This window comes from Rhinolophus sinicus, chromosome 4 (genome assembly GCF_057876585.1).
Source record: "Rhinolophus sinicus isolate RSI-liver-muscle chromosome 4, RSI-T2T, whole genome shotgun sequence".
Lineage (NCBI taxonomy): Eukaryota > Metazoa > Chordata > Mammalia > Chiroptera > Rhinolophidae > Rhinolophus > Rhinolophus sinicus.
In genome coordinates this window covers 72450296-72478260 of record NC_142504.1, presented here as the reverse complement: position 1 = coordinate 72478260, position 27965 = coordinate 72450296, and the positions used below count along the sequence as shown (strand labels likewise).

The following is a 27965-nucleotide window of genomic DNA, read 5'->3' as shown; positions in this document are numbered from 1 at the left end:
AAAATTTGTTTTCTAGTTAGTTTCTTCCATCTTTAAAATGGATGCAGTGCAATCCATAGGTTCTGGACAAATAATACTGGGGAGAAGGGAAATGGGAAAAATATCAGAATTAAAGGAACAAAAGAGTCACAGGGCGGCCAAGGATGGTCTGGAGCAAAGAGGTGAGAGAAGGAAAGTGGGGAAAGAGGAATAGGAAATGAACACATTACAAATCCAAAACAAGCTACCACATCTGAGCTTGTATCAGAGTTCTACAAACAGACAATAGCTGTAAAATTGAACATATTCTAAAACCTTGAAGTATGAATAGGTAACATATGTCTGTCTTAGTGTTCTTAAAATGAACTGTGATATACTAAAATGAGATATTTCTACTTCTCATAGGTTTACTAAACTAGAGGCATTTCAAGAGAAATGCCTAAATTTTGTAGATGAAACATGGATGGTATTTAAGTGGGACTAAGTCATTAATGGTAGCTAAATACTTGTGCTCAAACATCCTGTTTATACTTCGAGGAAAAACAGACACTGTGAACAATTTAAAGGGGAGGGGTAATACAAGTTTTTTCTTTTCTATAAAAGTCTGATTGTGATGTTTAAAGATTTACACACACACACACACACACACACACACACACACACACACACACACACAAATCTGGTGTCCACAGTCTATTTTCCACACATGAAAACAGAATGGGAAGATTAGACAGTAGGAATAGGAGAAACGTTTCCTTTCCAGTTCTCCAAAATTTCCCACATACTTTGGCTGTTTTTGAATAGACCTTCTGAAACATCTTTTGAGGTCACCTACTTTGCGAGAATAGAGTCTCTAATTTTCAGGTGACATGGCAGCGAGCCCAGAAAACATAAATCTTAATCATATTTTTCATTTTTGTCATTCTTGTAGAAAAGAAAAAAAAATAATTTCCTCTGCATCTTGCTAAGCTTTTGCTAGTTTCAGGGATTTGTGCTCCGATCTGACTGAAATAAAATTCCCCATGTTAAAGATTGAGAAGCTGTATCACAAAAAGCATAACCAAAGTAGCAATGAATGTTTCGGAGATGGTTTTTAATTCCATGAACTTCAGTAGATAAACAAGTACATTTTCCACATGAACTGAAATCATTGCAGTTATGGTAAATAAGAAAGTAATAGCAAAATTCATATTACTGGTATGCTGCTATTTTAAAAATGTAATCGTACAAAATAAAACCCACCTAAACTGAAACTGTGGAATAATTTTAGCAACTGAAAATAATACCTTCTTTAACATAACATGTACTTAGAAATGAAATGACTCAGAAACCAACATGATGTATGTATTTTGCTTTCTTTAGGGTGTATTCAACATTAATTTATAATATATCATGCTAAATATATTCCATAAGGCATGCTTAAATAATTTTGTCTGTCTTTGCTGCATCTAAATATTCTGCTGTTTAGCTAAATTCACTTTTCACCAAAGATGATAAAAAATTACTATACAGATGCCATTCTTACTCAAAAGCTGAATTTCTCCCTCAGCCCCTCTAGTACCATAAGCAACCTAATCAAAGGTAAAGGGTACATTGGGGGTACTCTTTATAAAACTGTTCATCCCAAATTCACAGACATCGTGAAACATGAAATTAAATCCAGCATGTTCAAAGAAAATTTATGGATCAGCACAGAAATCAAACACAAAGAGACTATTTATTTTCTTTTCCATAGCCAAGAATTGCCATTAGCTTACCTTATTAGCTGAAATGCCAAACAGAATGTCTTTATGGAAAATTAAGTTCATTATTCATCTCAGCTTTGATTTGGTATAATGCAGCTGAGAGCATTTAGCTTCTCTCTATGATTTGCCGATGCAAAGTGGGTGAGTAAGGCAGTAAACACAGAACTTGGGAGGTGGGGAGTGGTTGGCCATCCCTCACAGCTCTAGACTTGCAACTTTACATTTCATTCATATGAAGATACTTAATGAAATCAAACCTTATCACTGAAGAATAATACTTAAGTGAATACTTAGTGCAGATTTTTAAGCCCATGCAATTTTGCATAGCAATTGCAGGTATAGTGTCCTGGATGCTCACTATCCCTGCAAAATTACATTGCTATCTTTCATTATTTTGGTGGATTCTTTGGCTATTGATTCACTTTGCAGCATATTTAGGATAATGTATATTGTTAAGGAGAAATCCACATGGGGGAGTGATCTCTGCAATTTTCTAAAAAGAGAATACTGATTGTCTGACTAGTGATGGAAAGACAGATGTATTATAATTTTGAAGATAAATGTGTAGGCACACAAAAATTGGATACAACATTCAGATAGAGACGTTAGGGCTCCAGGAGTAAAATAGCAATAGATATTGGTCCTCTGGACATAAAATTCTGTTTTAGAAAAAAAAAGTCATATTCTTTAATAATTCATTAATTTTCTTCAAATGAATTAAACATGTTTTAGAAATCTTTGGGCAAACACTTTTTCTTTCTTAAATGATGCCTTCCATAGAAAACATCCCAGAAAAATTAATAAAGTGTGTCTCATTTTCAGATGGGCAAAGGAACTGTTTCAGCTTCCTCTTCCTCCAGGTTTCACTTCATAGAACTTGAGCAGGCAGCATTTATTAAAATCCAGCTTTACCAAGCAAAATGTGCAACCACCACAGCAAGACTAGTATTAGATTATCAACAGATAAGGACAATGTGACTGAGTAAAACAATTTTAGCTTAAATACTTTTTTTTTAAATTTATTGGGGTGACAATTGTTAGTGAAATTACATAGATTTCAGGTGTACAATTCTGTATTACATTACCTATAAATCTTATTGTGTGTTCACCACCCAGAGACAGTTCTCCTTCCATCACCATATATTTGATCCCCCTTACCCTCATCTCCCACCCTCCACCCCCCTTACCCTCTGGTAACCACTAAACTATTGTCTGTGTCTATGAGTTTTTGTTTCTCATTTGTTTGTCTTGTTCTTTGTTGTTTTTGGTTTATATACCACATATCAGTGAAATCATATGGTTCTCTGCTTTTTCTGTCTGACTTATTTCGCTTAGCATTATACTCTCAAGATCCACCCATGTTGTCACAAATGTTCCTATATCATCTTTTCTTACCGCTGAATAGTATTCCATTGTGTATATATACCACAACTTTATCCATTCATCTATCGAAGGACATTTTGGTAGCTTAAATCTCTCTTTTTTTTTTTACAAGACAAAAATTTAATGAAAATTGGTCAGTGGGTATATAATAATCCACAGGACTAAATAGTTACATGGGGACTGTATTAGAAATTTAAAATAGCTGCTGAATTAAGTGTTACATATTGTCATCATCTGATTTGTCTTCTTCCTTCAAAGATTCCTTAGCATATTTCTCTACTTCTTCCCTTATATCTTTGGGAACAATTTCATGTCTTCCTTTAGTTATTTCACCAACCCAGCTGAGCTCTAGTTCAAAAGCTTTATCCTTAACTTCATCGTGTACTGTGTAAATTATTTTTGCAACTTCTTTAACAACATCACGGCAGGTCATTTCTTTCATCTGAAGCTTTTCTATTTCTGTTTTTGCAGCTTGCTTGGCTTTGCCAATAGCACAGCCCCAATAACCATATGAAACACCTGATGGGTCAATCATGTAGAGTTGTGCACCGTCATTCACACTGTAAGACCCTAACATGAAACTGCAGCCAAAAGGTCTAACAGCACTGTAGAGTGTATATGCATGTAAATACATGGCCACTCTGTCTGCCAGATGTTTTAGTGGAATGTTATAGCCAAAGTTAGATCTAAAGTTGGAAGCTTCTTCTCTTGCAATGTCTGCTAAAGAATGAGCATCTGCCAACAAACCTGCTACCGCCATTCCAACATGTTGATCAACATTAAAAAGTTGTTTGTTGGACCCAACTTCATAAAGTTTAGAAAGGACTAATTTTTCTACCCCAAAGACAACACCATCTTTACATCTGATTCCAATAGCTGTACTACTATTTTCCACAGCCTTCAGAGCATATTCAACTTGAAAAACTCTTCCACCAGGAGAGAATGTAGAGGCTGATGGGTCATACCCGGTGCCGATTGAACTCATCCTGCTAAAACCAGTGGAATGCGTAGGGCTTCAAGGCCTAATGTGCCCACTCTGCTTAAATACTTTTAAATCTTGCTCGTCTTTGTCAAATTGCAAAGCCAGACCCTAAAACTCTCCTTTCCTGAGTTAATAAGAATATGGCTGCCTCTAATAAGAAATGATAAAGACAAAGCAATAATTCATTTATTTGCCTTAAAATGTTAAACATAGAGTTACCATATGACTCAGCAGTTCCACTTTTAGGTATATATCCTAAAGAAATGAAAATGTTTATTCACAGAAAAATTTGTGCACAAATGTTCATAGCATCATTATTCACAACAGCCAAAAAGTGGAAACAATCCTAATTTCTATCAACAAATTAATGGATAAAAAATGTGGTATATCCATACAATGCAATGTTGTTCGGCATTAAAAATAAACATAGTATTGATACATGCTATAACATAAATGAATCTTGTAAACAGTATGCTGATTTAAAGAAGTGAGTCACACAAAAAAAGTCACGTATTATACGACCCCATTTATATAAAATGTCCAGAAAAGGAGGAATATATGGAGACAAGAAGTAGATTAGTTGTTGCCTTAGGCTTGGGGTGGGAGTACTGGGAAGTGAATGCTAGTGAGTACAGGGTTTCTTATTGGAGTGATAGAAATATTCTTATATTAGATTGTGGTGATGTCTGCACAACACTGCGAGTATACTAAAACCATTGAATTGTATACTTTAAATAAGGAAATTTTATGGTTTGCAAATTATATCTCAATAAAGATGTTAATAAAATCATTAATTTGTCACAGGAACACTGTCATATCATGTTTATAATTACAAAAAGTATTTATATGTAATAAATTCTGGTAGACAGGAAGAGGTGGGAAACCCAAAATGCAGGAAACCCTTGAGGACTCATGAGTTGTATACCTACCTAAAGAACCATTTGTGCTGCTGTTTTATCATGGCTAATTTCAAACATGGCAAAACACCCCAAATCAGACAGACTGAGAGCAAGAAGAAGAAGAGAATAAAGAGGAAAAGGAGGAAAAAGGGAAGAAAGATGAAAGGAAAGAAGGAGAATAGGGGGAGACTTATTTTTGATTAAATAATGTGAAAGCGCACATGATTCAAGAGGAAAAGTAATGAAAGGATTGCAAACCTTAATTTTGAACGTATAATATCAAATCATTCAGATGAGAATAAAAGAAGAACACCTCTAAAGTTCAAGGAAGATTTTGAAGTGTTCAAATTAAAACAATTTGTTTCAAATATGAGAGATAGGTTCACAATCAAGGAATATAGGTAAGCAAAGAGCATCTATAAGAATTGTACCAAGAGGTCTGAAGCTGAGAAGAAAATGAAGTTTGTGAATTAAAAAAATTAAAAGGAATAAATAAAAGCCAAGGACAGTTAAAAAAAGGCCCTTTTGAATGATATAAATGAGAACAAATAGAAGAACAAGGACAATCTCAAGGGTTGGTCCAGATGGTATAATGTGAACAGATGATGATTAAGGAGGAGGAAGAGTAGGACGAGCAGCAGGAGGAGGAGCAGTGGGGAGGAGAGAGGAGGAGGACAAAACACCAAACTCTCAAACTTTACAATTTTCTCTATAAAAGAAAACGATCTTCAAATTGGAAAGCGTAGAAGAAGCATGGTGAAGAGAAATTTGAATTCCCAGGAAAATCTCTTTTATGCAGATGATTCATAAATTTATATTTTCATTCCAGATCTTCCACATAAACTTCAGGTACTTGACAACTTGACTTAGATATTTCAAAGTACTTCATACACAGCACCTTCAAATCAAACTAATTTTCTTGCCCTACTTCCTCACTGTAGCTCTACTTCAGTGAATAGAAACGCCACCTTTTAACCAAGTCAAAAACATAGGTACCACCTGGACACTTCCCTTTCCCTTCACATCACCAAGTCCTGTAGATTTGTAATAACTGGAAACTATCCACTTGCTTCAATATCAATGTCACCATCCTAATCCATTTTCTTTCACCTGGAATACTATACTTCTAACTGGTTCTCCTTCCATTTTAGTTATCTTTTCACTTCATCTAAAGGGATATTTTCAGAAGTCAAAGTGGATGCTAGACTTCCCCACTTCCACCGTCCTACACACACAAACAAGCATATAAAGATTCAACATTTAAACACAATATCCAAGGCCAGGAATGATATAACTCTGAAAATGTTCCCAGACTCATCTTGCATCATCTTGGTGATTTAGCCATAACAGATTTCTGTGTGACCCTTTTGTTTCTTCCTTCCTTTGCATGATTCCCTTGGCTCATTTTCTGACTTACTCTAGCTCTTCCGTGAAATCTAATACCAACCATTACTTCCTAGGGCATGCTTTCCTGAGCTCCTTAAGTCAATGTGCTATTATAGTATCATAATCTCCTTTGTAGGTATTGAGAAAAATGGCCACTTGGGATAAACTTGTCCTAATGAACAGAAGGTGCATGAGCCACTACACTCGTGGCAACTTTGAAGAGACTCACTTGGGTTGAGTCTCTAGTTAAATTCACTCAGGAGAAACCGTGCATCGCCATTGGTCACTCTCCTAACAGGGCAAGTACAAGGGATACACTGCATGGAGAGAAGGCAGGGAATAAACATTTTGGGTTCAGGGACCCAGCACTCTAATCTTAGGTGCAAGATGTTTAGGGTAATGCTAAGAAAGGGGTCCTAGTCCTGTGGGGAAATAGAATTCAGCTACAGTTCCTCTCAATGAAGAAAGGGACAGCCTTGATTGAAAACACGGAAAATCCCACACCATAATTCAACAGTAGCCCTTACCATAGTAGTAAATTTAAATTTATTTGTGATTGATTTGAAGAATGTTTATCTCCCCATTGATAATAAGAAACATGAGAGTAGGAATTGTGTCTGTTCTTATTATCATTGTATTTTGCATCCACATAGAGCCTGGCAATAGTAGGCATTTAGTAAATATTTTTTGAATGAGTAAGTGGAAGAGCTCTTAAATTGACAGGCTGTGGTGAGAGGGTAATGATAGCATAATTGCTACTAGCAAAATAATTTAAAGCATCTGTTCTGTGTCAGGTGTAAGGACTACTCTTCTTGTTTATAAAGTCTGACCATTCTATATCTTCCCTGGTCAACATGGCTACGATGTCACTACTACATGAAGATCCATTATTAGTCAAACACACAAATTTTGCTTAGAAAATTAACATGCGGGATGTTAATTTAAAATATCAAATGATTTGTTAGATTAATAATTAAATTTTCCCAATGAAGAGATTTTTCTTTTTAAAAAGAGGGCACACCTCAAAACATTAAGCTTAAGTTTTTGTGCCTAGGCAAATTGTATCTTTATGTTTACTCAAAGAGATTTCAGTAGGACCCCAGGATCAAGGTGGGTGATTATTAAGGGAAATGTGGCTGGGAAAGGTGAAATCTTTGGAATCCTCCAGAAGATAATAGATTGATGCGCTTGAATTTACAACACAATATCATCCTAGAACAGGCTATTAAAAGTCTCTGAGCACTAAGAGAAGCAGCCTGGGTTTATGAAGAAGTAGTGTGTTAAACCGACTGTGCTTTATTTTTGTGAAGTTTAACTTGATTGATAGGTAAACACATACCCTGAGCTTCCTTAGGCAAAAGCATCTTTATAGAAAGAAAACAGTAACAAAATATTTCTCAATGTTAACAGGACTGGTTTTCACAGGAACTGAGTTTTCTCACTTCTCCTGGAATCCATTCCAAATAATAAAACAACAATGCAACCAAATGAAGAGAAGTAACCCTAAACCGCATTTTCAGCAAAACCAGTATAAAATCCTCAAACTCCAAAGTTGGAGTCAGGCAGAAAGCCAAAGAGAGAAGTCAAAATAATGTGATAGGTAAATGGGAGGTATGTAGGGGACTTAGATGTAGCAGAGCCTAGAAAATTCTGTCAAATATATACTTCCCCAAAATGAGAACCTCAGTTTCAGAGGAACGTGCTATGGGAGAGGCCAGGACTAATGTAGGGGGTGGAGAGTGAATGGGCCAATGTCACTAAGGGCCAGAAAAATTTATTCTAAAAATCACTGTATCGTTTGTGTCTCCATGTGACAGGCAGCCTGTGAGTTCATCCATAAAGTAATTGAGGGAGAAAAGAACTAGGTTTGGTCTGAGAGTCAGAGGACGTGTGACTACATAGATACCTCATAGCATAAAGAAACTATTTATAACTGTAATAACAGCAAAAGAAGCCCTTGATTCATGAATGCTTGAAAAACTACTGCCCAACCAGTCTCTCCAAAGGAAACTTCTTTTGATTCCTTAGGAAAATGCAACTTATTCCAATAGGAGTAACATAAAAGAAATACACATGTAGGTACTATAAAGAAAAGGAAAAAGAGCAGTCACAAATTTCTTGTAAATAATGACAATGCACTGGAAAAATATGTTGTCAAAGAAGATTAAGAGCATAACGCAAATTCAAGACAATAATTAATGGAGCAATTACAAATATAAAGGATGCACACAGCATAAAGCAGAGTTATAAGAACTTAGGGAAGAAGTGAGAAGACAATAAAAGTTTGCTGGCAGACAGCTGGAGGATGTAAAATAGGAACTGACAGAATTAAAGGAAAGGAAGGTAAATGAAGAGACATAAAAGATGAAAATGAAAATAAAACAAAACAAAGTAATTGTACAGAGATAAAAAAGATAAAGAAGGATTAGAGAAACAAGGAAATATATTTAACATATACATCACTGTCATTCCAAAGCAGAAAGTCAGAGAAAAAGAAGAGATTAATTATCCTAAAATATAATTTAGGAAAGGTTTTCTGAAATAAAAAGGACTTAAATCTACTTAATGAAAAGGTATCTATTTTATCAGTGAAAAGTCATCCAGAATGGTCAATATAAAGACATATCTTAGAAAAAATTTTGGAAAGAATCCTTTAGGCATTCAGGCAAAATGATCAAATCAGGTTAAGGGAGAAAAAATGAGGTTGACATAAGACTTACCCACAGAAATTTTAACTTCAGCACACAATGTAGTAACATCTATTTAAGATATCAAGGCAAGAAACCAGGAGCCAAGGATTTTCTATCTAGTCAAGCTCTCCTTCAAGTATAGACTTAGTAAAAAGATAGTGGTAAAAATGCTAGAATTTGGGTACTATTGCTCAAATGAGTCTTTCCCGGGGAAAACACTAGAGGACAAGTTGTAGACAGAATGACTTCAACAGAAAAATGCCAGCAAAGAACTAGTGGCCAACACTCCCATGTTTATTGAATTATTGTTTACAATAGTCAAAATATGGAAACAACCTGTGTCCATCGATGGATGAATGGATAAAAAATTGTGGTATACATACAATGAAATATTATTCAGCCATAAAAAGAATGAAATCTTGTCATTTGTGACAACACAGATGGACCTTGAGAGCATTATCGAAGCGAAATAAGTCAGAAAGAGAATGATAAATACTACATGATCTCACTTACATGTGGTATCTAAACACAAAACAAAGATACCCTCCCCCCTACCTACCCTGAGCTCATGCATTTAAACAGATTGCTGGTTGCCAGAGGTAGAGGGTGGAGGTAGAGGGTAAACTGGGTGAAGAGGGTCAAAAGGTACAAACTTCCAGTTAGAAAATATTAATAAATCCTGGAGATGTCACAGCATGGTGATTATAGTTAATAACTCTGTATTGCATATTTGAAGTTGTTAATAGAGTAGATCTTAAATGTTATCATTACAAGAAAAATAATTTTTTAAATTATGTATGATGATGGATGCTAGCGAGACTTATTGTGATGATCATTTTGCAATTTATACAAATATCAAATCATTATGTTGTACACCTGAAGCTAATATAATATTATATGTCAATTATACCTCAATAAAAAAAAGAACCAGCAGCCAAAATCTGGTTCAATACATTTTAGAAAAGGTTTATAATCTTCTTCATGGATTTAAAAGAAACACTTTTAAGATGCAACCTTACATGAAGTTCCTGTCAGCTATATACAGAGGGTGCCAAAAAAAGTATACACATTTTAAGAAAGTAAAAAATTATTAAAATTACGCTGATGGTAAGTAACCACTTTGAGCACCTCTTGTAATTGCAGAAGTCAAACGTGACTTGTATTCGTCTTTTGTTATAAGTATGTATTATTACAATTTTAACACAGTTTCTTCCTTTCTTAAAATGTGTATATATATATTTTTAGCACCCTCTGTATATGTAGATATACTTCAAGAATTTTTTTTTGGGTGGCCGGTTAGCTCAGTTGGTTAGAGCATGGTGCTAATAACACAAAGGTTGCCGGTTCGATTCCGCATGGGACTCTGTGAGCTGTGCCCTCCTTAAAAATAAATAAATAAACAAATAAATAGATAGACAGATAAATAAAGTGTATGCACATAATACCTTAAAAAAAGTTAGATGACCTAAACTTTAATAAAAAAAGATTTTTTTTTCTATTCCTGATTTGTTTTACTTTTTCTTGTTAAATCATTAATGGCTGTTGAATATTATGAAATGCCTTTCGTGCATATTTTGAAATAGTCGTATGTGTTTTCTCCTCTAATCTCCTATGCTGTGAATTATGCAAATATATTTGTTAATGTTACGCCTCCCTTTCATTACCAAACAAATCCTATCTGGTCATGTTATTTTACATTACTTAATTTTATTAAAATATTTAAAAATAATTTTTGAATCAGGTTCATGATAGAAATTGCATTAAAATTTTCCTTTTTCAAACTGCCCTTGTCTGTTTAAGAATATACTAAATCTTAAAATGAATTGGGAATCTCTTTTGTTCAGATCTCTAGAAGAATTTTTTTATGACAGAGATTACATTTTCTTTGGAGCTTCATAAAACTATTTGAGTCTAGTGTTTGTTTTTCTGAGTGAATTTTAAACTAATGTGTCAATTTCTTAAATTGTTATGGGTATATTCAAAGTTTCTCTTTTTATTGAATTTTGAATTTGTTTTTCAAAGAAATTATCTACTTAAGTTTTCAATGTATTGGTATGAAGTGTATATCTGTTCTATTCATATGACAGATTTGATATCTACTGTAGAGTTATTCATGTTCCTTTCTTCATTCCTGATAGTATTTACATTGTGTTTTCTTTTTTTCTCCTTGGTGAGTTTATTCAGAGGTTCATCAATATTATCAGTATTTTCAAAGAACCACAACAACACAAATGTTTACAGTGGTTATCTCTGGGCAATTTCTATTATCTTTATTTTCTTATGTATTTTACAAAATTTCTCCAATAAATACATATTAACTCTATGGACCTTCCCAATAATACCTGTAATAAAATGATATACTTTTAAACAAAGTAAAAGACATGTGGACTGGATAGGAGCTTCATAACTGGTTGATTGATTTTCCCCTACATGGTATATAAGTTATTTCATGAACAACTATGGAATGGTCTCTACTGGTATGCGCAAGACTTTCTTTTGGCCTTATTCTGAACATTTTTGTCATCAACTTTGATGGTGATGTATTAGACACCATGATGAGATTTACAATATAACATATCTTGGGAAAGTATTTAAAATACTGGATTTCAGATTTAGTATTCTCCAATTTGACAGCAGAAACATTCTTTTTGGTCATCCAAATGGCACTTTTAGGTGGGTGAATTAGAAACAAGTTGTCTCTTCCTCAAGTTTCTATTGCCATTTGCTGGAAAATGATAGTAATAAACAAATAACACTAAAATGACTATTAATATAAATGGTGGTCCCTAGAGTTAGACAGGGCACAACCTGCATAACAGTAAGGAGTGGCCCTGGGCTCGAAAGACATAGTCATATTTATAAGATGATATTTAGTAAAAATAAATATAATATTCTTCCTTATGTTAAACCACCCAAGTGCACAGTACATGGTGGGAGAAACATGTCAACATGATTTCATGTGAAAAAAATGGCTCAAAAATTTTATCTAAGTGTGAAACAAATTGGCATGGCTGCCAGACAAGTTAGTACATTGATAGAATAGGTTGTTCATATCCAAAGATTTTCAACTGATGCTGTGAAATCTGAATTTAACTGTAAGATTGTTCACACAAATATACCACAAGGTCAGAGCCACACTGCTTTCTTGGAACAAGACACAATTTGTCAATTGGGATACTGACAGTGCTTGAACTCCTGTTCTTAGAGAATTGTTGAAGGAACTAGGTCTTTTGAAGATGGGACAATGAAGACTTAGGGGCAAATAATAGTTTTCATTAAACATTTGAAGGCCTGCCATGTGGAAAAGTATTTAGATTTATTTCACGTAGCTCTATGTTCAAGTTAAAGGAACGTGGATTTGTAGTTACAACAGAGAAGAATCATCAAGAATAGAAACTGGTATTGGGATGAAAAATCAGACAAACTTTGGAGAGATCATTTGGTAATATGTGCAAAAATCCTTAACATTTTGCATACCCATTGGCCTAGCTCGTCCACTTCTAAGAATTTCTACTGAATAAATAATTGGATACTTCTTGAAGCACTTGTAACTGTAAAAAAAATTGAATATGTTACTAAGTAAATAAGAGGAAAAGAAAAAGAAATGTGGGGAAAAAACCCCATAATGGGGCCAAAGAGAACTTGGGAAAAAGAATGAACTCAATGGAACAGCAACTACTATTATAAATACAGGGGTGGAAAAGAGAGTGAGATATTATTAGAAAATTGCCAGTCAAAATAAGGTTGAATGCAGGCCACTGAGGCAATGGCCCAATTTTTTGGTTAATTAGATGAGAGAATTGTGATTGCTAAAATAAAACTTAGTTTAAGGATCTCTAGTGAAGTGAGGTCAACAAAAATAGCTAATAGTTGGGAAATTAGTTATTTGAAAGTAAAGAAACCTACTACTAATGGGTGTCAAATTGTTTATAATATCAAGAAAGGAAATGGATTGGTGTACAGACTATTACATACTACACTACTGCATTAATAGAGGGCTTCAGGATATGGTATGCTAAGGAAATCCTTGCTTTAAAAGTATGCACTCCAGGTGAGACAACAGTCCAGATATTTGTGATTGTCTCCATCTGAAAATAATGGAAAGAGCAAAAAAAGTCTCTGCAAAATAACTATTCAAAATTAGTATATTTAAATTATTTTAAAATACTAACATTTACTTGCACTTCTTTTTTTTGAATGGTGCATAATATTCGGGAATATTAACCAGAAAAAACATTTTTGCATTTACTGAAATAAACAGTTATAGAATTATTCATAGTGCTGAAAGTTGTAAAAATATGCAAATGCCAAATAATTAAAAAACTGAATAGTCTAACCATGGTGCATTAGTATAATTTAATAGTTATACACATTTTCATTAAAATTACACTATTATTAAAAACAAGCATTTATTAAAAGGAACAGCATATATATGCATACAATGTATACAAAATGATTTTTACCCTATCATTTTAGGAAACTATTGGCAAATTCAATAGGTATTAACTATTTCCTAATTGTCCGATTCATTGATAGACTTTTCATTCCTTGTCTAACTCGACCATTCTTGGATAGTTGACCTTGTTGAACTTTCCTTATTTCTTGAAATTCTCTTTTCCCTTCTTAGAAAGGAAGTTTTGGTTTCCTTTCTATCGTTCTTTTTTATTGCTCTCCTTTAACTTCCTATTTGTGCTCTAAAGTCTGCATAGCCCAGGAAATTGGCCTGTGCTGTTGCATCTTCTAATTTACACATGCCCCAGTGTGATCTCATTCACTCAGACTTTTCTCTACCTTCTATGTGATAACTCCCCAATCGTCTTTCTCCATTCCTGCCATCTTCTTGAATGCCAGAATCATAAATTCAGCTGCCTATCTTCTCTATCATCCTCAGCTGAGGATTTTTGACCAACCTGACACCTTTAAGATATGGTATAAATATCCTTACTTCTCTCCGTCTTTATTGCTTTTACCCTTGTCTGAAGCACAGTCATCTCTTGTCTAGATTACTGGGATAACTTCCCAAATAGTATCTGAATAAATGAATGCTTGCCTATGGGACAGCTTCAACAGGCACATCAGATTCAAAATATCTAGAAGTAAATGTTCTCCATTCAAACTTCTTCCTTCTTCCATTTTATCTGTCAAAATTGGAGGTACTTGACGTGCACCCAATTTTCAAACTATAATTGCTTTATCATTTCTACTCCTCTCTTCCTGAGAGCTCAGTCATCTAATCTCCAAGTACAGGCAATTCTATATTTTAAACATGTCTTCTCCTTTTTAAAAATTCTTACCATCAGTATGCTTCCCCTCTTCAGTTATAGTGAGAGCTTCTTGAGGACTATACACTTGAGGTGTCAGTCGTAGTCGAAACTGGCTTAAAATAGACTAACATAATTTAAGTAGTTTAAAACAGTAAAATAGTCTAATAGTTTAAAATAGTGTAACAAACACAGAAATTGGTGGCCTTTCATTCCATCTCCACATAAACGAAATATCTAGGAGCCACTGCATATACAGTGATCTCATTTAGTTGATATGCACTTAGTTGATCTCACTTAGTTGATGATGACTTCACACATCTTTCATATGCAATTTGAAAAATGGTATTTGGTTTAAAAAATATATCACGTATATATTTGGTGGTAGATTTTGTAGTAGACAGAATAATGGTTCTGCAAAGATGCCCATGTCTTAATTAATTCATGGGACCTGTGAATAAGTTGCCTTACATGGCAAAAGGGACCTTGTAGATATGATTAATGATCATGAGATGGGGAGATCACCCTTGATTATCCAGGTGGGTCTGATGTAATTACAAGAGTCTTTATAAGGGAAAGAGAGAAGTGGGAGAGTCAGAAAAGGGGACGTGACTACAGAAGCAGAGATCAGAGAGAGGCAATTGCTGACTTTGAAGCTTTAAAAAGTGGCCAGGAGGCAAAGAATACAGGTGGCTTCCAGAAGCTGGAAAAGGCAAGAAAATGGATTCTCCCCTAGAACTTCCAGAAAGAACACAGCTCTGCTGATATTATGATTTTAGCTCAGCGAGACCCATGTCAGATTTCTGACCTCCAGAACTGTAAAATAATAAATTTGTGCTATTTTAAGCCACTAGGTTTATGGTAACTTGTTACAGCAGCAGGAGGAAACAAATACAGGACGCTAAAATATTTCATTTCATCGAAATTCTGACTAAATGAAATTGTGATCTCTAATAGTCACTTCTGCAGTGCTTCTTAAATCTGTTCTCTTGTTTCATTTCAGGTTGCTATCACCATATTTTCAACCTTAATATAAACAATAGCACTTATCAAGGCATTATATAATGTGCCTTTTCCAAGTATTGTTCTATGCCTTTTACATTAAATTAACTCATTTCACTCTTTCAACAACACTGTGTGATATATGTTGTTATTATCTCATATTACAGAGGAGGAGACTGAGGCAGAGAGAGGTTGAAAACACACTCAAAGTTGAATAATCAGTAAGACACAGGGTTTGAACAAGGCTGTCTGGCTTTTAAGCTGTACTTGCTCTTCCTAGAACTAACTTCATGGCCTTTCAATTGCATGGCTGTCAATGAAGGTGCTGCCCTCACCAATTTGCTATTTATATTGACTCATTCTGTTGATAACTACTGTGGTAGACAGAATTTGGGCTCCCATTATCTCTATCCTCTGGTGTCACACCTGTGAATATGTTTTGTTTCACGGCCAAAGGGACTTTGCAGATGTCAGTAAGGTTACTAATCAGTGATCTTAAAATAGGTAGATTATCCTGGATTAATCTGGATCACATAAATCCTTGAAAGAAGAGCTTTATGTTATGTATATTTTATCTTAATAAAATAAAATTAAAAAGAAGAAAAGCTTTCTTTTGGCTGAGAGCAGAAAGAGGAAGTCAGAGAGATGTGGCAAAAGAAATCAGAGATTCAAAGCATTAAAAGTTTCGATGTACCATTTGGTGATTGACAGATGAAGGGACCTCAGTTGTACAAGGAACTGAATTCTGCCCTCTACTTGAACACATCTGGAAGCAGAGTCTTCCCCAGTGCCTGCAGATAAGAGGTCAGGCCAGCTGATACCTTTATTTCAGCATTGGGAGGCCTTAAGTGCACTCAGATAAGATAGGTTATGCCTGAACTTCTGACCCAATGGAAACATCCACTTTTTAAATCTCTGTTCTCCCACAAGACTCTGAACTAAGCTGGCTACAGAAATGATGACTATGTAAACTTGTGCACTCTTATTTCTTCTTCTTTTTCTCCTTTGGGCCTTCACCCTCTCTTGCCTCTGACCATCCACCCACCATCCACCCACCCAGCCATCCAGACATCCATCCATTCACACAGCCAGTCATCCACACATAAATGGTGCTCTATAGGCACTAAGTTAGACATGGGAATGCAGGGCTGAATTCCTGAGAGATGAATAAGCAATGGGAAAATGCTAAGAGAAATTGCTCTCAATAGGCTTCCATGGAAATGAGCAAAGCTACAGAGATACAGCTTTTTAAATGGGAAAACCTATCTTCTCGCCCACCCTTCCTTTACTAAACCTCAGGTTGGAATTCTTGTTCCTATAAAGCTCCACTTCTTTGTTCAGGTATTTTTATGTTTCTTCTTACTTTGCTTTGTATCATATTTATTTAACTATTTAGTATCCCACTAGACTATAAACTCTCTGAGAGTAGGAAATATTTTACAAATCTTTGAATTCCCTTCTCCTCCCAGCTTCAATCCTTGTTCACAGCAGATCTTCATGCTTTACTACTTGAATTGATTACTCAGGAAAAGCTCCTTTATAATAAATCCTATTACAAGCTTTACTTTATAATAGGCTATTCAAGTTCCAACAGAGGATGCACCTATTTCAGGTAACATGCACCCACAGTAAAAACTCTTTAAAAACTGCTCATTCCTCAAATTATTTTAAGGTTATAAGCAAAAAGGTTTTTCTAATGAACTGTTATAAGAAAGAAGGAAAGTCATCACATTTTTAAGGAAAAAACTGTCTAATTTTAACAATATCATGGTTAATGGCTCTTTATCTCTTTTGGGGATAATGGTAAAAGCTAAGGACTCTTCTTCCGACAAAATGAATACAAACTCTCTCGTCTCAAATTTCTAATGTCCTATCAGGACTTTACTGACACCCTGGAGTCCATTCTTGCCCACCCTAAATTTCCACTGCCCCAGCCTAAGAACACTTGAATTAGTGAAGGGTACACTCTGCCTTTCTGCACTTGAGTTCACCTCAATTTATTCCCTGTCTTCCATCCCACCAAATGGCCTTCTCAAGGTAGGATTACTTAAGAAGACAGCTAAGCTGCTCCTCAGTACTACTTCCAGGCTGCCCCAGCCCTGTAAGCAACCTCCCCCCAAATGCTCTAGGTCTGGAAACCCTCTGAGGGTCTACATTAGGGCATCATGCCTTAGTAAGCTTTTCTAGAAAGTCCTTTTCTGGAAAGTAAGGTTTCCAATTGGCCTAAGACCAATGGCATTTTTCTGGCTTCCTGGGCTAAAGGAATTTCTCTTTTTCCAGGCCTCAAAGATGGCCAAACAATACTTGGATTCAGAGAGTAATATAAGGAAATATGGCTTTTGAAGCTTGGTAAGTAAACAAATGAGGTGAGATAGCACATTTTTGGTTATACTTGTTCCCCTAAAACAGAAGACTAGTCTTAAAAGTATATCCCAATTATTATTCCATGAGACTATTGTCTATTATCTAAGTAAGTAATTATATCTATAATTCAGAATGGTGTGTTTGGGTTTCACATTGACACTCACAAATAGGTACATTAAATTTTTAGTGTGCAAAGGGAAACTGTGAGACTTATCTCATGAATAGGTTTAAAGTAAACACTGCCCTAGACAACCCATAGTGAATATTCCAAGGACCTCTCTAGAAAGCCCTTGCCCTCTGGTCAAGGGCAGGAGAATGTGAGGTAGGCAGGAGTGTCTCAGGTAAGGTGCAAACCATACCTGTTGGTGGGGGAGGGGGCATCAGCTGAGTGACTGGCTCTAGCAAAATTACTGTGCATTGCCAACTGGATTAATCTGGATCACATAAATCCTTAAAAGAAGTTCTGAGTCCATTTACAACCAGATTCAGCACCTAGAGGTGCCAAAACATTGTAATTTACCAATAAATGTGAATAGGAGCGAGTTTTGCAGGCTTCTTTCATAAATGAGGTAGAGAACCACAGATGAGGATTAGTGTTCAAGACAGAGCTTTACTGCAAAGCTCAGAGTGTGTGGAAATTTTATTCTAGGTTACCTCCTGCTCAGGTAATGGTGAGTCAGGTACAAAATACAGAATAGGAGCAGAGCAGGTCTCCTGGAGGGGACAGCGCTAGGGCTGATGGGCAGATCAAAGGAAACAATGACGCATGTCCAGCACAATACCGTATGCATAACAGGTGACTGATAAACGCTGAGTGAGAATCTTGTCACAATCCCAGGCCAATCCTCATGTTACTAGTGAAAAGTTGATTGTCCTTATTAAAAACTACGTACTATATAGAATTTACTTCTCAAAATAATTCCCTGAGGTAGGTATTTTTGAAAATGAAGAAACAGAAGACTGGTGGAATGGTTCATTTAATGCTACCTTGTGAGCAAGTGGAGGAACAGGCATTCACACTGGGCATCCCTCACTCTCACTGTGCCTCCCTGTGCCCATAGGGAGCATTGGCTAGCTCTGACACCTCTGAGCACGGGGACATCACAACAGGATGTTACCTTCTCAGGGCAAAACCCAAATCTAGTAGAAATCAATATATTAAAATAGGCACCCCCCCCAACACAACAAAACAAAATGAAGAATGCTATCCAATAGAACTTTCTATGAGCATGGAAATGTTTTATATCTGTGTTGTCCAATATGGTAAATACCAGCTATACCTGACTAGTGAGCACTAGAAATGTGGCTACTGTGACTGAAGAACTGAATATTTACCTTTATTGAACTTTAGTTAATGTAAATTTTAATAGCCACATGTGGCTAGTGGCTACCACACTGGACAGTGCAGAACTAGTCTATTTTATTTAAAAGGAACCCAAGGGCCATCCACCAAATTTCACCAAATACAGAAATTTCCTTCACTCTGTCCCTGACCTGTTATCCAGCCTTTCATTACACATTTTTAATAACAAGAAGCTCTTCACCTTACTTGGGATCTGATGCCTTTGTTAGAAAAACCTTCCTGGTATAGTAGCTCCATCCTTGGGATGCAGTTAGGTTTTGGTATAACAATGAACCTACTCGTTATTCCTTGGAGTAATCACTGGACTTGCCATTTCTGCTCTTTTCATGCCTCTGAACTTTTAGGTCTCCAAGGGCGGCCCCAGCTGCATCTCCATTCTCTGGGTGCAGTGTTGTTGCCACCATCCACAGAATCCAGGTGGTCCCATCTTGCCGGCCTGGTGCTGAGGCAGGGCACACAACGCTGCATGAATGCAAGGATGCTTTCCCTCCCCAATAGTGCTCTGCTGTCAGCCCAGATTTTTTCTCTAGGGCTAGGGCATCCCCATTGCCTCCAGGGCCAGCAGCCTGGTTGTTGGGCTCAGGAGTCTGATGAATTTTATGTCCTCTGGGGAGTCTGTCCCTGTTCTTTCTCATCCTCACACTGTTGCTTGTTCTTAAAAATGCTGCCAAGAAAGTTATTGCTTGGGTTTGCCTTCCAGGCTAGACCATATCCTCCATCTTTGGGAAACTTAAATATTTTAGGAAAAAAGTATTCCATACCATCTTATCAACTAGAGACTCAATCCTGTCCTTCATTTACTTATTCTCACCAGTCGGGTTGTCGGCTACCCCATCTGTTCTGTTCCATTAGCCTTTTCTCACTCTTACCTAGTCACCTCTACTGGAGTTCAGTCTGGATCAAACAGGTGCTAAATAGATCTTGGTTGAATGAAAGACTTGTTGAGAATGGCAGTTCAATTAAACCGTCTAACAAAATTTTTCATTCTACACTCATGGTCTAGAGGATGCAAAGGGATAGTTTGATGCATTACTCACTGGTTGAAGCTAAAAAATACATTGTTACATTCTATTCATTCATTAATCTAATAAAACATAAATGAGCTTAAATTGGCATGGTTTAACTTTAGTGAATTTTTTCATTTCTTGGTCATTTATTAAGTCCCTGTTAAGTGAATAATTAACATTTCATTGTTATATATGGGAGTGTTTTATAAAATATTGAACCAAGAGAAAGTGAAGGCTGTGGAACATGTTAAGACTGTATCCATTACTTTAAATTAACTTCATCCGGGCTTAAACTAAGATGGGAGCGCATTTAATAAGGGCTTGCTAGAACATGGAATTACCTGCAATGAGATACATTAGGAAATATGTAAAATAAGCTGAGAAGCAGGATAATAAAGAGTACATTGACTTCCAAGTTCAAAACTGATATAGCACCTTTTATCCTGATGGATTTCAAAAATCTGACCATTCTGTATGGTTATTTATTATAGAAATTTAATGTAAACACTACTTATTGTCCCTAACAGCACTATTTTTATGCATTACATATAGGCAGCCACCTCTATGTTTTGTTAAATGACTACTCTAGGTCTGAAGGAAAAGATATGTCTGATTTCTAAGGTTTATTTCTGTAAGATCAGTGAAGGGTGATATTCAGGTCTTGCTTAACATGTATACAGTCTTCTAGGGAGTTCCCTAATACCAATCTGGGAGATTTGGTGGTAGTGATGATGGATGGGGCATAGGAAACAAAGAAAAGGCAGGCCGGACAATAAAAACTGTCTGGAAGGAGACAGTTTCGAGGAAAAACAGTTTCAAATTTCCTATTATGGAATAGCTATAGGAATTGGTCATCTAGATAACAGTTGGCTTTGGGTTTTTTTTTTTTTTTTTTTAAAACAGCATGAAAGTCAAAATATGTATTTTTAAAGAGCTATGAAAGCTCATCTGAGACATTTTTGACTGACTGTTCCATTCATGGGATCATCGGGCATGAAATAAAATGCTTCTTTTTTTGTGCCATGATTGCACAAGTCAAATATAGCAAAGCTACCTAAACGACAATTTTCGGCCTATGGATCTGATTTTTCATAAGCCTCACCATACATCCCTCACGGAGAGTTCTTGTTTCTGGTGGATTTGTTTCACCTCCTTTGTGAAAGACTTAGAGCAAAAGCAGCAAGCAGGAAAAGCAGCTATTTATAGGCGTTCTTGACTAAAAGTGTCTGCTCAGCGTGCCATGGAATACTTCCAAGAGGTGGGAGAACAGGAAGCTATCTAAAATCAACTAGAAGGCTGGAGGAGTGTTATGGAAGAAAGATTTTTACATGGGAGTCATTTTTAGAAAGTTCAGTGTTCATTTGCAAACAAATGACAGTACTTTCACTGACACCCTCTGAGTTACAGAAAAGCCAGCTAAACTTCAACTAGTTAAGAAAAAAAAAAGATAAATACTCTGAGGGTTACAAGTAGTTAGGATCCTTTAAGGGACTTTAAAGGAAAAGTCTTATGGGAGCACCTTTCTCTGTACTTGTTTACTGCTGGAGGGGCCACCAGTCAGACTGATGCCCATAGCACAACCTGGGCTAGCAGGGGGCCTTCTACGGTAAGTGAGGGCTGCAGCCCATGGGTGACCTAAAAGAAGTCCTCCTGTCCTCACAGGAGGATCTTTATCTTCACTCATTTCCACTTTTATAACTAAAAATGGTATACCATTTGCTCAAGTTTCCATAATTAAGAACCATAATTTTATTAAATTGTAGTCCATTCTTCCCATGAATTCTGATGGGTTTTGTTTTTATTGTTTTGATGGCAATGGGGAAGCAGGTAAGGAAAAAGTCTGAGCTACCTGTGGTTTTATGGAGAAAGAGGTCCTGAGAGAGAACTGGCTTCAATGTTCACTTGCTTTGTTTGAATTTCCACAGCCTTATAAGTACAATGTACCTGGCTTCAGAGAATGGAAAGGATTAACTAGAGACTGGGCAAGAGTGAAGAAGAGTGATGGACAAGGGCCTATTGTCATATACCAGCAATGGCGGAAGAACTCCCACCTACGGAAGTTGCCATGGTGGAAACACTCCTCGGAGAACCTGGATAAGCCAATAAAGGAAGCGATTAAGAATAGATAGTCACCTTGTAGACAAGCCCCATAACTGTTGCTGTTGAACTTGTCCTGTTGACTCATCAAAACTGATTGCAACTAGGCAGCAGTGCCTTGACCGAACTTAAGGTATGGAAACAAAAGGAGGTTTTATCTGAGCATAATGAAGCTTAAGGAGGCCAGAAGAATTGTGTTCCATCGGTAAATATCGAGGCATGGGAAAACCTGACCCACTGATGCTGAGCTATCAAAAGACTGACCCTCAACTATATGGTGATGGAAGGAGAACTGACTCTGGGTGGTGAGCACACAATGTGATATATAGATGATATATTATAGAATTGTACATTTGAAACCTGTGTAATTTTACTAACCGTTGTCACCCCAATAAATTTAATTAAAAAATAACACTCTTCCAGTTAAACAAACAAACAAGTTGATCTTTTGTGATTGTTTCACCTTCAGATATTAACAAAAGCTTTATGTGTTTAGTTGGCACATACGACAAAGAAGCCTTAAAATTCCACTCTGATGAAGATCTATTGTCATCTGACAGTGGGGGAGGGCTTTCCTTTACCACGAAATCAGACATGTTCATCCTAATTGTGGTTTAATAAAAATTAAATCAAGCAAAATATAAAAGAAAAAGTGGTATGGTACATGAAACACAAGAAGCAGTGAAGCATGTTAACCTCTAAGGATTTGTAAGGATTTGTAAACTCAAAACATTTCATGCTATATTTTTCACCTATTTCCCAAATTTGAAATTAGTCTTTTTTTTTCTAAGACTGGAACAAACACAAGGGTCGTATTATTAGGCCCATATAGAAATGGAAGTTCTAAGTAGAGGGAGCTCAAAGTCATGTGGGAAGTTAGCAGCAATATTAAAGCTCATAGAGCAACTAAAGCTGGTTTTCATCTGTTAGACTTTACTGCCCCCTTCAGTTAATTGATAAATTTAGTCTGATAGTTCCCTGGAATTGGGCTCAAGTATGGTTTTTGGATTGATCTCAGTATCGGAATAACCCCAGATCTAGACTCAGAATCTCTTGGGTTGAAGCCAGAAATGCTCATTTTATAGATACTCTCAAGCTAATTCTAACGCACACAAAGTTAGAGAACCATTGCCCTAATAGTCAGTGATAGAGCAAGACAGCACACACATATATCATTCTATAAATGCAGACAAATGTGGTATTATTATGATAATTTTTACCCATATGGATGCCACTAAATGTAATGCTTCATATAGCATTTCCAATTTTAGAGCTAGATCTTCTTTCTGTTTATTTTTGAAAGCGATGACTAAGAGATCAGCCTGTAGCCTTTGTCATCTCCTTTCAGATTTTCTAGAGTTGCCCTGATTTAATATATTTGGTCCTATTGTCTAACATATTCTCTCCCACATGTCACATTTGGACAATACGGCTATAGCTATGTTAAAAATTTTTATCCTAGGAAAGTGAAGTGAGAGGTGAGGAGAACTGACTACCGAAAGAATGAAGTCATTTTCAAAATCCAGTGTCAGGGCTCTGCTGCTGTGCCTAAAGATCACATAACCAAACATGTACTTAAAGGTCGCATCTCCATTTGTTCTCCTTTAGTACGTGGATCACTCATAATGAAACCATTGGGATACAGGAAGGACTGACAAGCATAATAGGGGAAACACACTCTTTTTTTTCCCTTTTAATAGTTAAAAATACTACACGGCCATTTGTAATAACAGAATTACAGATTGCAGGTATTTATTTAGTTAACAACTGTCTTCATCTCTTGTGAACCTTTTAAGCCACAGATATGCTTCAAATCTAACTTTCAGATCATTTCTTTTCTCTTTTTGCATATTTACAAGTATGGTGCAGGAATGCCCATACAGATATAACGTGAATATATGGACCTGTACACATGCATACAATACAGTAACTCTACACTCCACATCATTCTGCTTCATAGACAGTTCTGTGATATCACAAACCTAAATTTGGTAGGAAGTTTCCTAATTCTGTGAAAATAATGAGTAGAAACTCCAATTGATAGAGAACAGTGATCTAATAGTGAAAGAAAAGATCTATGTATGTAGGAAACTCATTTTGCAAATGTATTTCGAAACTTCTTTTAGAAATGAAAAAAAGTCAGGGCATATTGTTAAACATTAGCAAATGAGGAAATAAATCCTAGTTTTAAAAGATAGTCCTACATATTCTTACACTTAAAAGACCGTAGAATCAGAAGAGGTTGGTCATTGTTCTTTGTTGGATATTCTCCAAGAAGTAAAAGAATTGGGAAAAAAAAAAAAAGAAATAAGAAACTGGTGAAAAGTAACAGAATGAGCTAGACAATATGCCTCTCTTACACTATATTCTCTTCTTCGACTCTGTTAATTGTGTAACAGTAATCCATTCATTTTAAAAAATATATTTTTATGCTAATATTGCTAATTGATGATGTATGATATTGCACCTTCTTTTTGGAAACAGCAAGTTGGAGATTTAAATTTTTTTCACAATAGAATAAAAAAATCAGGTTCATGGAGTGAGAATCTGTTACACTTTTTACCATTCATTCTTTATATCTTTATCTTTTAGCTACAAACAGAGAGGACTGGGTTGAAGGCGAATAAATGATTCATTTATTTAAGAAAATTAAAAAAATAAAGTACCCCCCTCCAACTGTGGTTTCAATCTAAGAATTTATAAAAACACTTAAATATACATTTATAAAAATAAAGTGAAAAAATTTTCCCTGTGCCATGATGTGCTTCAACTGGCAGTTACCAAAGACGGAAGCCTGCTTGTGGAGAATAAGGGAAGGTGGTCTTAAGAAGCAAATAAATGAGCCCTACATGTGAAGTCACACATGCATGTTATTTTTATCCAATGAGAAAATTTATAGGTTCAAAATTTCAGATGAGAAATACAAATAATAGTGAGATCATATAACTCTTCATCGATCTCATTGATAGTAACCTGGATTTACCTGAAAGGGCCAATTTTGTTTCTTCTTCTTCTTCTTCTTTTTTTTTTTTTTTTTTTTTTTTTTTTTTTTAACAAAGCTTCATTGGCAAAGGACACAAAATAATCTGACTGTTAAGAGTTACTATAGTTTGAACTACATGACGTTTCTAATTTTAACTGTTTAGATCTTTAAAGATGGAATTTCCCCACCATTCAACTCCAAATCAGTGAGCACAAAAATCTAAGAGAGGTTGTTACCATTGAACCTACAATCAAAATGGTGAAAAACCTAATCTAATCACTGGATCAAAGCCAGCTCTGCAATACTGCACATATTTCTTTTTTTAGTGGCTCCTGTAAAACCTCAAACAAAAGACCAGAGTTCTACCATTCACAAATCACTGTTTGTGTAGTCATGCAAAGCCACGTTCTCAAATGGATCAGAGATTATGGATGACTCTTTCTCTACAAAATGGTAAATGATTACCTTGAATTACTATATAATTTTCAACATGCAAACTGTCCTCTAAGGAGAATTGGGAAAGAGCAAATAAAGTGTACTAGCCACTGAGAGATCTATGGCTACTTTTTCTCTTTTACTCTGTGCTAACCAGTGCTAGCTATACCTTCCATTAGTAGATTGGACTCTGTGGGATCTGAAAGCATGTGTTATGAAATCTTTATGGCTAACCAAGCACTTTTGGTGTTGCTGAAATAGTCTTTAGAATAATGAAATTGTGGACCAAGAATAATAAAGTTTCTTTAACAACTCCCAGGAAGGATTTCCTATTTCTTTTCCCCCCTCCTATCTCTTTTTGATCTTCTTTTTACTACCAGAGTCTTTCCTGAACCCTGCTTTCTCATAGTGTTTTGCCAATTGTCTTCTCTACCACCCCCATTACTTGGATATAGGCAATAGTGAGAATGAACCTGGGAGACAATTACTAGGATTCTGTTTCTGATCACTGATTCTACATTCAAAGTTAGCATCAAGCTGGAGTAACCTCATTTTCCTATGAATGAAGAGGGACATCTCTACTAAGATCCGTGAAATATAGGGAGAAGATTGTGTAAGCCAACCAGGAAATACAGTCAAGAATCTTGTCACTCCTTGCTGGATTACTAAGGCAATTTAAGTTAAAAATAAAGAAAATAATAAATTAATGTGGTTGATGGGGTTTTTTAAAAAGGCAGCAAGGAAACACTGCAGTAACCAAAGTCACTAGCAGAATTGCTCGGCACTGTCACACATTTCCCATAAAGTAGTTTAACCGATTCAGTATAATTTAAATTGTTCAACAAGAGGAAGGAAAACCTCAGTCAGGGAAAGAAAACCCCCACTGGGCAAAGACTGAAATAATCTTGAGCAAAATTTAAAAAAATAGTTGTACCTGCATTGAAAAAAATTCCTGGGTTTATGCTTATTATGAATGATTCTTCAGTGGTCTTTTGTGGAGTCTCATTTAACCAATAGTCCAAAACAAACCCACCAACCATCCAGAAATTTTAATTTTGCAAAGGAATGTAAACATTCAGCTTTCTTGTCATGGAAAACAACTGATCATATTTCAATAACTAGCCACATAATGTCCTCTGATAGCACCTAGCACCTTAGATCAGCTGTGTCAATTAAAGCTATTATTAAGCCCTTGTGGGGACACAGATTTGTAGGTATCCGATGTCTCAACCTGTTTTCTTACCATCTGTATCCACATTCGTTTGTTAGCTCTTTCAATTTGACTAGCCATTATTTAGAGAATAAAATAACAAAACCATCTTCCCTCCACCAAAAAAAACCACCCAACCCAACAACATACTATCGTCAAATACAAAGTAATAAAAGAGTTGTACCCAAACCTGGTCAGTCCTTCCATTTCTTGAAACTTGTACACAAACTGAAGAAACCCACTCAGCTTTGAACAGGTCGATCATTTTGCTCTCCTAAAATTTCATCTCTGAGTGCTTTCTTTCTCAGGTCTGTATTGCTCTCTCTCTTGCTCTCTCTCTCTAATTCTACCGGAGAGCGTTTTGTTTCCCTTTCCCTGTTTCTGCTGCTGAATGAATGCAAAATACATGATTTGAAGGGATTTTGTTTTTTAGGTTAACAGTTGGAAGTCTAAAATCTTGCTCTTCTGAATAGCTTTATATGCCAGTCACTCAACACATAACGTTTACATAAAGAGGCATATACAGAAACAAAAATCTGGCTTTTTAAAGCAAAAACAAAACCACAACAAAAACTCCTTTTACTTCTTTGATCCCATTCCTATTTTATGTACTTAACTATTAACACTTACCCTGAGATGTGCCATAAATGCTTTATTCCAAATGTATAAAAGCCAACCACATCTCAGCTGAGAATTAAACAGTTTTAATGTCTTCAAATCCATGTCCTTGCTCCAAACCCTGATACAGACCGTCACTGGCAGCAGTACAATAGTTCTACACAGCAGACATCTGATTCTTGACATTTAAAAATAACAATATTGGGGGGAAAAGAGGAGTCTTTTTTTTATTAACTACAAACAGCTTGTGAGTGAGCACATATCACTAATTGACTGTGTTAACTGAAACTTGCCATGATTTCAAGCTACAGTACTTTATTTCTAAATCAATGTCAGACAGAGGCCAAATACCTACAGACCTCTCATTTTCTATATAATATGGCAATGGTCTACATTAAATTAATGCCAAGTGATAATTCTACAAAGGGAGAGTCAGAACTTTGCTAGTATTTAGATTATATTGTTGGTGACTACTAATTTATCCTTTGTTCAGTCCTGAATTAAGTCAGGAACCTATCGTTCCATTGCTTGTCTAAGATGGGTCACATTTCATATACATGC

At 35.9% G+C, this 27965-nt stretch overlaps 1 protein-coding gene and 1 pseudogene across 23 annotated transcripts in view; both read right to left on the bottom strand.

Moving 5' to 3' along the window:
* DLGAP1 (DLG associated protein 1) overlaps window positions 1–27965 on the bottom strand; it is an 855894-nt gene that overhangs the window by 263974 nt on the left and 563955 nt on the right. For 3 of the 23 annotated variants that reach the window (XM_019755708.3, XM_074340271.2, XM_074340274.2), the window contains exon 1: window positions 27417–27560. The exons of 8 other annotated variants lie outside the window; for them this stretch is intronic. In XM_019755708.3, coding sequence (XP_019611267.1) covers window positions 27417–27509 — 93 coding nt within the window. In that variant the 5' untranslated portion in view covers window positions 27510–27560. Of the gene's footprint in view, window positions 1–1736; window positions 1889–26970; window positions 27179–27416; window positions 27561–27965 lie in introns of those variants that run through there. 12 more of the 23 variants (XM_074340276.2, XM_074340278.2, XM_019755710.3 and 9 more) reach the window with 9 other exon arrangements.
* Window positions 3310–4132, bottom strand: LOC109460395 (proteasome subunit alpha type-3 pseudogene; annotated as a pseudogene).